The following is a 13,316-nucleotide window of genomic DNA, read 5'->3' as shown; positions in this document are numbered from 1 at the left end:
AAGAGGATATAATCTATTAATTGTACTGCTGAGCGATGGGTAAATGATTAATTATTTAGAACCAGAGCCAGCAGAAGCCATAATGATATTAGAGTTGTCCATAGCCAAGATGGCCACCACCCTTCACTCCAAGGCATACATTCTATACGTATACCAGACTTACATGACACCTTATATTATTTCTCCCATTCTGTTGATAATACCAAAAAAACAGCAGCTGAATAATGTGTATATTAGAACCATAACTAAGCCCTGTCACATGATCATCATGTGGTCAGTGAGCCAATAGTGGAAAAGAATCGGACCCGGAAGTAGTAAGGCATGAAAGCGTATGGCAATGCAGCAGATTAACCCCAACAGGTTTTTAAAGAGTGCCCTGGTGTTGAAGGGGTTAACATATAGAATGCCATCGAGTTACAATCAAACTTAGAAATATAAGTGAAAGGTCTCATATAAATGTATAATCTTCTAAATCCTAAACACTAAGATCCTAGATGTACATGTGTGTGTGTATATATATTTAAATAGGTTGGTAATATATATCTACACATGTATATCTATATCTTTCCCTCCCTTATACGAAGAGGGCTTAACTTTGCTCAGAAACAAACTGATCTTCAGAAACTACAACAACAACAAATTTTACCAGTGTTTCCCAGAATCCTTAGCGGTTCACGGCAGGTAAATCATTACATTCATTGGTAATCCCTTCCCTTCCACACTGGGGCAGAAGAAAGGAACAATAGGGTCCCACGGGATCAGTTTACCAGCACAAAATAAGCCATATCTATGGCATTCTTTCCTCTGGAGCCAGAGTAAATTTACCAATGATGTGCAAAGCATTGGCGGCCCCAGATAGGTTAATATTTGTTTGTGCTGTCACTGTGTACAGACTGTGGTGCCTAAATTTAAGGTTTGTTCCTTAATCCCGTTCTTTTCATACATTCAAACCTGGACGTGTTTCACAAACACCCTAGAACCCACCTCTCCCCTGCTGAAAATGAACCTTCTGCAATATATAGAAGTACTAAGAAATAAATACATCTCAGATCCGTAGAATTTAAAGCATTGTCACTAAAAATATTATTGGCCTCTGGCTTAGACGGGTCATCAAGTGTCCAAGAGATCCTTTAATGAGCCCCAAATCTAAGTGGGCTGAGCAGCATGTTCATCACAAGAAGCTGTCTCCTTACTTTGCATTTAGAATATGAATTTGTTACACTACAGAACACAAAGGATATCACTGTGCGCCCTTATGATGGCATAAATTGGCAGCCCCTGTACCCAAGTCTGAAACAGATTGAACTGTGAACAGCATCACAGGCTCTCATCGCTGCCATCTCCCTATATAGTAATTATGTTCTTGTAGGGAATAGAAACTCTGTATAACTAGCTATACAGTGCAGCAGGTCCATATTCATTCTGTAAATGTTGCTGTAAAAATGCACTCTATGTATGCCATATATTATTATTGAGGGGTCACTCATTCCTCTCCTCTGGAGGGCGCAGGCTAACGGCAGCATCCACAGGAAGGATCCCGCTAGAGAGGTAAGACACCACACTATCATCACCGCCAAACAGGGATGAGGATCCCGCTAAGTTCACCATCTCCTCTGTCAGGAACGGGACCGCGTTCTCAAGTTGAGCTTCTTTTCCTATCAAGAAAACACTGCATCATTCTTGATTTTAATAACACACTGTAACATATGTTCCAGCCAACTTACATTGCAAGTTGTAACTGGCTGCTTTTAATGCAACATGCTGTATGTACAACTGTATATACAAGTTTCACAATCACACCGTATTAATTTACCAATTATACTACTTCTTACCAGATCTTCCATTTCTTGTTCATTGTATTTGCCAGGTGAAAACAGTAGGGTTACCAGTATTACAGAATAATACAGTTTGATGCCCTATATACATATATATTCTGTTCAATAATAACTTGATGTATTTTGTTCCATTTGTTAAGAGTTTCCAGCTGTTGGTGTTCTACTCAGCTCTGCTTTGGGCCTAGTACACTTTGACCTAATGCATGCAGTTACATACACATAGACAAACATAATTAGCATATTGTTCAGTATGTAGCACTGTCTACTGTCCCCAGCCAGAACTCAACTTACTTACTAAAGTTTCACACTATTACTACCCCTTCAGTATTACATAAGGACAGTTATGTAGGGCTCTTTAACAAGCTGTGTCTGTGATGGATCCTGTGTCCGTTAGCTAATGCTAAAGATTATGTTAGTCGATTGTCCATATTGGGAAATCCTGGACAGAGACGGTTCTTCTGGTAAATATGCCCCTTAGGCAAAGATGTGATCACTCCGAAGATAAACTTATATTGAAAACCAGGCCCCCTCTTCGGTGCTACAGAACCCTTGTGACGCTTTATAAGAAGACTATGAGTAGCAGTCACAGTACAATATTCCTAAGAGAAATGGGTATATAAACTAGTCTAGAGGTGAATCGTATTTTGCAGAGGACAGATCACTGAAGAAGCGCAAAGTTTCGGTGGCACACTTTTTGCATCGCTCTTCACCATTACATGGAATACAATTGCGTTCTAATTCTAATGCATATTTGTCATTTTACGGCATTTTATAAACAGAGCTGGACAACAATGGTCAGTTCATTCTGCTGTGCTGTGTTTTGTGTGTGTGTGTTTTTTGGGGGGGGAATTGGGATGGCACTGGAACCTAATTCTGCCATAAAAACATGAACTGTCATGGCCCGATGAGGTATGGAGTCAATATTCTACAGCAAATGTCACTCATCTCTAATATATCCTATTCTGTAAAGAGAATGTCAATATTCTGCATATTTGTACTGTATAAACATGAAAAAGGATGCGGGACAGTCTCAGCACATAAAGTAAAATGACATACATGCCGTTGGAAAATTACAGATCGGCTATTAACAAAGTGCAAATATACAGGATCCTATAGACATTTCCCTTCCAGTTGGCTACGCTCAGGCTGATCCTACTGTACCATTCAATTGTAAAGTTGAGTGACAGGATCACTGTTTAGTTTGGTCATTGATGCATAAATCAGAAGAGATCTGGCCTTTCATCAATTGGGATGACCATCAATCGTCTTACAGTATTTTCCACCATTTCCGATAATGATCCTGTCGATTTGAATAGGATCATTATCTAGCACCAAAGTCCATTTGGGCTAACATGCTGCAAAATATCCAACAGCAGCATGTATAGCCAGCTTAGTTATCTACTGTATCCATAGTTTTATCAAAGCTGTTTGTTGCACAGCAGACAAGTGCCCCATGTTGGAAAATGTCCCATAACAACGCAGAAGATATGACAGACACATTGATCATAGAGTGCAATGCAAAGCTGCTATCTGCACAATTTTGGAAAGGGGTTGCAGTGCTTTATAACAATTGTGACAAATGAGCTGTGCAGCGAGACTATTAACTATGCAACAAGCTGTGGAGCAGACGTTCCCCATGTACTATACTGGCCACAGGGAACACTTCACATAAGAAACTGAAAAAAGTAAATAAATGTATGCTGCATTTCATACTAAAGATTATGGGGGGAATTCAGATCGGACCGTTAAGTTTACACGGGTGAAAAGGGAGGTAGCCTCGGGCATTATCGTCTGAGGCTATTGAATTAGATGAAATCGGTATGAAATACAGACGCCGGGATCCCGACAGGGTTAACATACCGACACTTGTTGGTCGGTATGCTAACCCTTCCCCTCTCCCTACCCTAACCCTCTCTCTTTGGTGCCTAACCCTAACCTCCACCCCTAGTGCCTGAACCTAACTTTCCCTACCCGCACCCTAAACCTATCCCTCCCCCCTTAGTGCCTAACCCTCCCCCTAGTGCCTAACCCTAACCTACCCCCTAGCGAATAACCCTAACCTCCCCTCCCCGCGCCCTAAACCTATCCCTCCCCCCTAGTGCCTAACCTCCCCCTAGTGCCTAACCCTAAACACGCACCCTAACCCTCCCCCCGACCTCGTTACTTACCTTCGGCATCCCGGCGGTCGGGATGCCGGGGCCGGAATTCTGACCGGCGTCAGTATTCTGGCACCGGTAATGTAAGCGTCGGCATCCCAACCGCCGGGATGCCGAACGTATACCAAATTAGACACCCTTTTTCACTCAAGCCCCTTTTTAACACTCGTTAAAAAGGGGCATTAAGTGCCGTTCACGGGTGTTAACTCAGAAAGGCCATGATAAGTTCACGGACTTATGCGTTAACTGGGTGTTTTCACCCGTTAACACCATAATTAGGGCCGTATTCAATTAGGTGCGATAAAAAAACGCCGATAATGGCATGCGCGCTCCCGTTTTCGCCAAACAACATGTAAAAACGGGTAGGTGCGATAAAAAAACAGGCGAAATGTCAGGACATGCAGGAAATTGCCTCTGTACCCCAAAAAATGTCTGACATACATCTGAAATTAATTTAGAAATGTATTATTGGCCATAATAAAAGTATTTGGGGTACTTAAATTGCATCTGTTGGCGGTAATTTGCGTATTTGATTTTTTTTTTTTAAATGACAGAAAGCTATTTTTTTCCATGTAAATTGTACTATGTTTAAAACACTTGACGCATCCATATAGCCCCCCGAAGTTCCAGACCCAATACGTTAAACCCATTTTCATACATTTTTTACTCAAAATTTCACCGGTCGTTTTTTGTCAAATTAGGCAATTTACGGAAAACTTTTCGGGTAATTTATCATTAGGGGGGTGTCCAAAGGGTACTGAACAAAATCCCCACAGTTTTAGGCAAAAATAGGGATTTTGCTTTTTTTTTTTTCACCTGGTCTGAGATGGTGAAAACTTTTTGCCTGCTTTTCACTATTCGATTATCGCTGGTGCAATAATTTACCACGAAATCGCTGGTGCGAAAACGATATCACGTGTGTGATAGTTTACTGCGAAAACGGCATTTATCGCACTTAATTGAATCCGGCCCTTAGTGGGGATTTCTGCTTGTGTCTCATGAGATCTGAAAAGAAATCCCCATTAAGTGGGGCCAATTGAATGGGTTGGGTATGAAATGGTCAGAATACAGACAGCAGCATCCCGACAGCCAGAATCCCGACACCCATAGAGAACAGCGGTGATTATTTTTCTATCCCCTTCCCTAACCCCTACCCTAACCCTCCCTCCCTGGTGCCTAAACCTAACCTCCCCCCTAGTGCCTAAACCTAACCTTCCCCCCCCACACCCTAATCCTAACACCCCCTCCCCGATGCCTAAACCTAACCTCCCCCCTAGTGCCTAAACCTAAACCCCTCCCCTCCCCCTAATCCTAACACCCCCTCCCCGATGCCTAAACCTAACCTCCCCCCTAGTGCCTATCCTAACCTTCCCCTCCCCACACCCTAATCCAAACACCCCCTCCCCGATGCCTAACCCTAACCTCCCCCCTAGTGCCTAACCTAACCTTCCCCTCCCCGCACCCTAATCCTAACACCCCCTCCCCGATGCCTAAACCTAACCTTCCCCTCCCCACACCCTAATCCTAACACCCCCTCCCCGATGCCTAAACATAACCTCCACCTAGTGCCTAAACCTAACCTCCCCCTCCCAGCACCCTAATCCTAACACCCCCCCCCGATGCCTAAACCTAACCTCCCCCCTAGTGCCTAAACCTAAACCCCTCCCCTCCCCCTAATCCTAACACCCCCTCCCCGAAGCCTAAACCTAACCTCCCCCCTAGTGCCTAAACCTAACCTTTCCCTCCCCGCACCCTAATCCTAACACCCCCTCCCCGGTGCCTAAACCTATCCTCCCCCCTAGTGCCTATCCTAACCTTCCCCTCCCCACACCCTAATCCAAACACCCCCTCCCCGATGCCTAACCCTAACCTCCCCCCTAGTGCCTAACCTAACCTTCCCCTCCCAGCACCCTAATCCTAACACCCCCTCCCCGATGCCTAAACCTAACCTCCCCCCTAGTGCCTAAACCCCTCCCCCTAATCCTAACACCCCCTCCCCGATGCCTAAACCTAACCTCCCCCTTAGTGCCTAAACCTAACCTTTCCCTTCCCGCACCCTAATCCTAACACCCCCTCCCTGGTGCCTAAACCTAACCTCTCCCCTAGTGCCTATCCTAACCTTCCCCTCCCCACACCCTAATCCAAACACCCCCTCCCCGATGTCTAACCCTAACCTCCCCCCTAGTGCCTAACCTAACCTTCCCCTCCCCGCACCCTAATCCTAACACCCCCTCCCCGATGCCTAAACCTAACCTTCCCCTCCCCACACCCTAATCCTAACACCCCCTCCCCGATGCCTAAACCTAACCTCCCCCTCCCAGCACCCATATCCTAACACCCCCTCCCCGATGCCTAAACCTAACCTCCCCCTAGTGCCTAAACCTAACCTCCCCCTCCCCGCACCCATATCCTAACACTCCCTCCAAGGTGCCTAACGCTAACTCTCCCCCTAATACCTAACCCCGCTACCTAACACTAGCCTGCCCCTAACATCCTGATATTTACCTTCAGGATGCAGACGGTCGGGATACTGGTGCCGGGATCCTGACCTGTCCGGATTTCGGCGCCGGTATTCAGACTGTCGGTATCCCGCACGCCGGGATGTCAGCTACATCCCAACTGAATATCTGGCGGCGATAAATTAGCACCCGTTAACTTAGCGGGGCTAATTGAATTCCGTCCTTCATGTAACATAAAACTGCATTACAAGCTAGTAAAACATTGTACTGGAAATATAAAAGCCTGTGACTTGCAGGCATCGGTGAAATAACAGTGGCTCTGCCTGCTGTTTTAAAGTGGCAATCATTTAAAAGGCTACACCAACCTGGATTTGTCTTTTAAATAATTGCCACTTTAAAACATTGGGCAGATTCGCTGGAATCTTATCGATACCTGCAAGTAGGGGTGCCGAGAGGGGGAGGGGGGCGTGGGTACTAATTACCTGGGCTTACTGGAGGGGGTCTGGATTCAACACCGCCCCCCCTCCCTCTTTCCTGTCAGCAGCCCAGCACGCGCTGCTGTGTGCTTGACTGCAGTGGGAGACTACTCCTCTGCCTGTGGTGGGGAGCGATCACACTGATCTCCCCCCCCATGGATTTGCGCCAGACTGAGGGGCTCACAGCGCCCCCCTCCCCAGCTCACAGCAACTGTCTCTTTTGTTTCTAAGGGGGTGTGGCCACTCCTTCAGCTATTAGATCACGCCCCTTCCCCCAGGACGGCTCTTAAAGGCCCTGCCTGCAAGTCGCAGGCTATCACATTTCCCCCTTTGACTAAGGTAACCCTCCATTTTTCCAGAGCCTTCCATTGCACTGGAGCCCCAGGGGCTGCTCTGTGCAGTTATTTTTGCCTGGAAATCCTCCTACCCTCTTATAGGCCCATGCAAAATGTAGGGGAGTCAGGGCATAAGCTGGAGGACCAATCGCACTTTCAGCTTGTCCTTCCACTAACACTCCCCCTCCACTGCTATTTAAAATGGATATCTTAACGGATTCCTGTATTACAGAACCGGACGGGCCCCAGTAAAAACGGCTCCAGCTATGATGAGGGTTACCATAGCAAATTACTTTACCTACAGCAGCTTTAATATGTTAAATACAAAGTGAGAGTTTTGCAGTAGCAAATGATATTATACCTACACTAGTGCTCCGGTTTCGCACGGGAGCAATTTTGAATCTACAGCGATAGTCTTTTTTAACTAAGGTCTTATTAGATTGGATTGCCTTGTAGACGACATTACTCCTTTTCCCTCCTGATGTCAACATGCAAAAATGTAGTTTTGACGTGAGACGCAAAAGGGCCACGTAAAGTTGTCCATGAGAAAAACAGTCTCCACTAAGGTCACCTCCAGTCACGTTAAGTGTCTGTCCCTGTGCTTTATGTATTGTCATGCCAAAGCAGACTCTTACTGGGAATTGGACTTGTTTGAAATTAAAGAATCGTTTTCCACATAAATTAAATAAGAACGGTAACGAAGGGAAACAAATTAATTTTGTATCAGTAAACAGGGCCTACATCAATTTTTCTGGTGAAACTGGATAATACGTATCGATCTCTACATGGTATAAAATAAAGTCCATCGTTGTGATATATCTGTAACGGTTTAGGTAGTGTAAGCCAAAAAAGCACAGTGACGTTATTCCATGAACTTGCTTCACTAAAATCATCACTGCTCGGTTCCTTTTTGTCATACATCAATTTATCATACTCCTAAACCTTCCTCCACAAATACTCTATAGAATAGTGATAACTGCATCAAAATCCGTCCAGTGGTTCTCGAGATTACCGGAACACACAGACAGACGCCTACCAGGTACTTTATTTCATACTATCTATAGATATTTGTGACATTAACACATTGCTTTATCATTAGCTATAATGCATTCTGAAGGAAAAGAGTCAGTTAATATATAAAGGATAAAATGGGGTTACCTGAGCAGGGAGAGTTAAACTGTGGATTTATCCCTTTTGGAGGCATGTCAGTTACATTCCTCTCCATATCCACTGAGAGTTGTTGCATCTGAAATACAAATTACAGTTTAAAGGACATATTATGCACATGAGCCTTCTATAGGCCAAAGTGGGTAACTAGTAGCAAACCCTTAAAGCAACCTGTCTACACCTAGGGGTATAGTTACTAAAGTGCGGGATTTTAGAAGTGAAGATGTTGCCCATAGCAACCAATCAGATTCTAGCTATTATTTTCTAGAATGTGCTAGATAAATGTTAAGTAGAATCTGATTGGATGCTATGGGCAACATCTCCACTTCTAAAAATCCGCACTTTAGTAAATATACCCCCTAGTCTCCTAAAATGACTAGGAGTTTCCTGGATTTCCAGTTCTCCCAGACTCTCAAGAGTGTAGACTACACTCCTGGATTCTGCCTACTTCACCAAATGAAGTGGGCAAGGGTGGGCTGCGATAATGTGATTTGCTGCAAATCACGTCATCATACAGTAGTCCTGCCCCTTGCTTTATTGTGCCAAGAGTTGTGGCATTAGCATGGAGCGAGGAAGTTATTACACAAATAGCATCACACACTTGCCCTTGGACCTGTGGCGTCCCTCCCCGTGGTGAAACCCGGTGCAGGGAGGGTTGCAGTTTGCATGGCCTCGCACACAGGGGGTGCAGTCTTGCAGGTTGAACCCCTGTTTTAATCACTCCAGGGGTCCCAAAGGTGCGGTCTGTGTGCAGTGCCAGCTACCTCGTTGTGTCAGGAGCCCAGTGCTGCACATAATGCTACAGTGCAGCACCCGACTCCTGTCACTGAGGAGTCAGCACTTTTGTGTCACCCCTCGCACCCCCCTTGTGACGCCACTGCCTTGGACACCCCCTCCTATAAAGTAGGCAATGATGACCTACACCTTGTTGATTCAACTATTGTATATTGAGGACCAATACTGAAATGCACTCTGTCAGATCCTAAGTAAAATAATAAGATGCATCCCATATTTTTGTTTAAGCACAAGAAAATAGCTTCCGTCATTACTGTATATGTACAGTATGTGACCAATGCACTCAAAAGAGCAGATATTGGATTACGTCATCAAAATAATAAACACAACTGTGTAGAAAATCTTGCACAATACCAGCACACTGATTGGCAGTGCAATAAATAGGGCATGGTGCACTAAACTGATTGAACTGTTTAAGGACTCTCTATAATACCTGATAGATTTGTATTAGTTGGTGGCAGAGACAATTGTTCTTCTTATACAGTATATATAATAACATGGGACTTATGTCTGTGAGCACATCTGCTCACAGATCAATCACAAATAAAACAAGAACAATGGAGCAATATTACAGATGTCAGAAAGGCTGGAGGACACATAACCAGCTACAACTTGGACTCCTATTTTATCTATCTGCATAAGTATATAAAATTAGTAGTCAGAGATGATAAATATCTATATGCGGGAAAATTATAGTAGGCTGTACAGATTTGGACCATAAGCTACTTACAACAATAGGATAAAAAAAAACAAAAAAAAAAAACCGCCTATTTAATATACAATATAACTAAGTAGATTTATTCTAACATGATGGATGTATGAAATGTGTTTTGAATGGAAGTGGTTTGACACTGCAGGCTTTCTGTATCAGTTTGAAGGAAAGCTCACATCACTATTCTGTTTTGCTGAGAGACCTCAATCCTCCCACTAACAAATTCTCAGACTACATGCTATTTAGTCCCAGTATGACGACCTTTGTGCTGCAAAGCAAAGGCGTGTGTTAGCTCAGGGCAAGGAATGTGTGACAACAGTCATCTTCCCCCTGGGACATAGACTACTCTTCCTAACCACCCCCAACCTCCCGGACATAGGCTATTTCCTCTACTCGTCCACCCCAACCCTGGAACATAGACTACTCACCTGGGTGGCAGTCACTGCTCTTGTCCCCTCCCCAAATCTCAGCTGTCTGAGGGAAGAGGCAGCCTTATTTTTAATCCAAGATGGCCGATGTGAAACTACTGTATCTGGATAGAACAATTTCACAACGGCCATCTTCGATTCCAAAAGAGGAAGCCTCTACCCTCGGAGCCAGCTGAGATTTTGGAAGGAGGCGAGCAGTGACCGCCAGTGAGAGGCTGTTAGTAGATGCTTTAGGTAGGGTTTTGCAGGGGCACAAGCTGCACACCCCTTGTACACGCCTATGCTGAATTGTCCACATTCATAGTAGTTTCTAGTGATACATTGCTGATAAGCCTGTCACCCCCGTCCCCCGGTACGGTCTCTGTGGGCCATAAAGCATTACAATCGCAATCATGACAATTGAAGTATAACATACTTTTTGCTTATAAATATCCATAATTAATAAGTGTTGACTTATAAGGCACAGGGGGAGATCTATCAAGCCTTGGAGAGCAATAAAGTGGAATAGTTACCCTAAGCAACCAAACAGCTTCTGTAATTTCAAAGACTGTTTTAGATAAATATCAGAAGCTGATTTCTTTGCTTTAGGCTACTTCTTTACTTTATCTCTCTCCAAGGTTTGATACATCTCCCCCCAGTGAGTGAGACTAGATGGTGAGACATGCATTTAAAATGCAGAAAGGGAAACATTTTACTGTGAACTAGCCAGGGACACATCCAGGGGTGTACTACTTAGGTATTTGAAGGCCCAATTGCAAACATTTTTAAGGGCCCCTATGTACCACCCAATGGTGAAAAATGTATACAACACATGTAACTTTGTGAAGGAAGATGGGCCCCCCTCACCTCTGGGCCCCATAGCAGGTGAACCCCTTGCACCTATGGTAGTTACGCCCATGGGGAAGACCATATCATTTGGTTATTTAACAGAACTAGCAGTCACTCTTCTTTTGTGACACATGGTTTCTTAAATATACACAACTCCGTTTACTTTACCAAAAGTGTTCTCACCGGGGACAGACTGGTTTCCATAGCAGGAAGACTCCACTCACTTACACAGAGACCAGCACTGAAAACCTGCAAAGAGTATGATAAATAATATTGTAATACCATCAACAAGGGCAAGCAACATATATATATATATATATATATATATATATATATATATGTATAGTGACTGTATATACACACACACACACACACACAAACAGCCATGGCCAAAAGTTTTGAGAATGACACAAGTATTGGTTTTTAGTTTTTTACATAGTCTGCTGCTTCAGTTTTTATGATGGCAATCTGCATATACTCCAGAATGTCATGAGGAGTGTGATCACATGAATTGCAATTAATTGCAAAGTGTCTCTTTGCCATGACTATGAACTATGCAAATCCGGCACACACCCAGCAAGGCAAGGCGATGGCACGACAAGGCATAAGCACTCCCACCATGTCTTGGCGTGTGATCACTTTGTGTATGCAGATGCCCACCAGCCTGTCTTAAGACGTCCACTTGCGCACGTCATCTCCAGGAAGTGTATGCAACCATCGGTACATCGGGTAACATCGGATGCGATCGCAGCTCTTGTGGCAGACCATACCCTACTGCAAGCACTGCGATCACTTCAGTGTGAAATACAACCAGGTGACGTGTACTATGACGCTGCCTGTTAATTATGCACACCTCTGAAACGGCATTGAGACGCTCAGGCACACCTGCGTTCGCACCTCCACTACCCTGTTGTCAATAGCCAGCCCCTGTCACCAACCACAAACGGCTTCTCCTGTCACTCACTCTGCTGGGCTGTCTGTGCGCAGCGAGTGAACGTTTCCCAATCTCTCGCACTGGTTCGTGCATGCTACAAGCGAATGCATCCTAGCGAGTGGGTCTGAATCAGGTCCTTAATCCCAAAAACAACATTTCCACTACATTTCAGCATTGCCACAAAAAGACCAGCTGACATCTTGTCAGTGATTTTCTCGTTAACACAGATGAGAGTGTTGACGAGGACAAGGCTGGAGATCACTCTGTCATGCTGAATGAGTTAGAATAACATACTGGAAGCTTTGAAAGGAGGATGGAGCTTGAAATCATTGTTCTTCATCTGTTAACCATGGTTACCTGAAAGGGAAAACGTGCAGTCATCATTGCTTTGCACAAAAAGGGCTTCACAGGCAAGGATATTGCTGCTAGTAAGAATGCACCTAAATCAACAATTTATCGGATCATCAAGAACTTCAAGGAGAGAAGTTCAATAGTTGTGAAGAAGGCTTCAGGGTGCCCAAGAACATCCAGCAAGCGCCAGTACTGTCTACTAAAGTTGATTCTGCTGCGGGATCGGGGCATCACCAGTGCAGAGCTTGCTCAGGAATGGCAGCAGGCAGGTGTGAGTGCATCTTCACGCACAGTGAGGCGAAGACTTTTGGAAGATGGCCTGGTGTCAAGAAGGGCAGCAAAGAAGCCACGTCTCTCCAGGAAAAACATCAGGGACAGACTGATATTCTGCAAAAGGTACAGGGATCGGACTGCTGAGGACTGGGGTAAAGTTATTTTCTCTGATGAATCCCATTTCAGATTGTTTGGAACATCTGGAAAAAACGCTTGTCCAGAGAAAGAAAGCTGAGCACTACCATCAGTCCTGTGTCATGCCAACAGTGAAGCATCCTGATAGCATTCATGTGTGGGGTTGCTTCTCAGCCAAGGGAGTGGGCTCACTCACAATTTTGCCTAAGAACACAGCCATGAATAAAGAATGGTACCAAAACATTCTCCAAGAGCAACTTCTCCCAACCACCCAAGAACAGTTTGGTGATGAACAATGCCTTTTCCAGCATGATGGAGCACCTTGCCATAAGGCAAAAGTAATAACTAAGTGGCTCAGGGAACAAAACATCTAAATATTTGGTCCATGGCCAGGAAACTCCCCAGACCTTAATCCCATTGAGAACTTGTGGA

General features: G+C 44.6%; 1 protein-coding gene across 2 annotated transcripts in view; it reads right to left on the bottom strand.

The window, feature by feature from the left end:
* Positions 1-1,194: 1,194 nt before the first annotated feature.
* HSF4 (heat shock transcription factor 4) overlaps positions 1,195-13,316 on the bottom strand; it is a 96,130-nt gene continuing 84,008 nt past the window's right edge. Inside the window, exons 11-13 of one of the 2 annotated variants that reach the window (XM_088471987.1) lie at positions 11,375-11,440; positions 8,420-8,507; positions 1,195-1,655 (exon numbers count right to left, since the gene is read on the bottom strand). In XM_088471987.1, coding sequence (XP_088328113.1) covers positions 1,480-1,655; positions 8,420-8,507; positions 11,375-11,440 — 330 coding nt within the window. In that variant the 3' untranslated portion in view covers positions 1,195-1,479. Of the gene's footprint in view, positions 1,656-2,387; positions 2,435-8,419; positions 8,508-11,374; positions 11,441-13,316 lie in introns of those variants that run through there. The other variant, XM_088471988.1, reaches the window with a different exon arrangement.

The sequence above is a fragment of the Taudactylus pleione genome, unplaced genomic scaffold, assembly GCF_031769625.1.
Source record: "Taudactylus pleione unplaced genomic scaffold, aTauple2 ptg000117l, whole genome shotgun sequence".
Taxonomy (NCBI): Eukaryota; Metazoa; Chordata; class Amphibia; order Anura; family Myobatrachidae; genus Taudactylus; species Taudactylus pleione.
The sequence above is the reverse complement of the archived record's forward strand: the minus strand, read 5'-3'. Positions and strand labels throughout refer to the sequence as shown.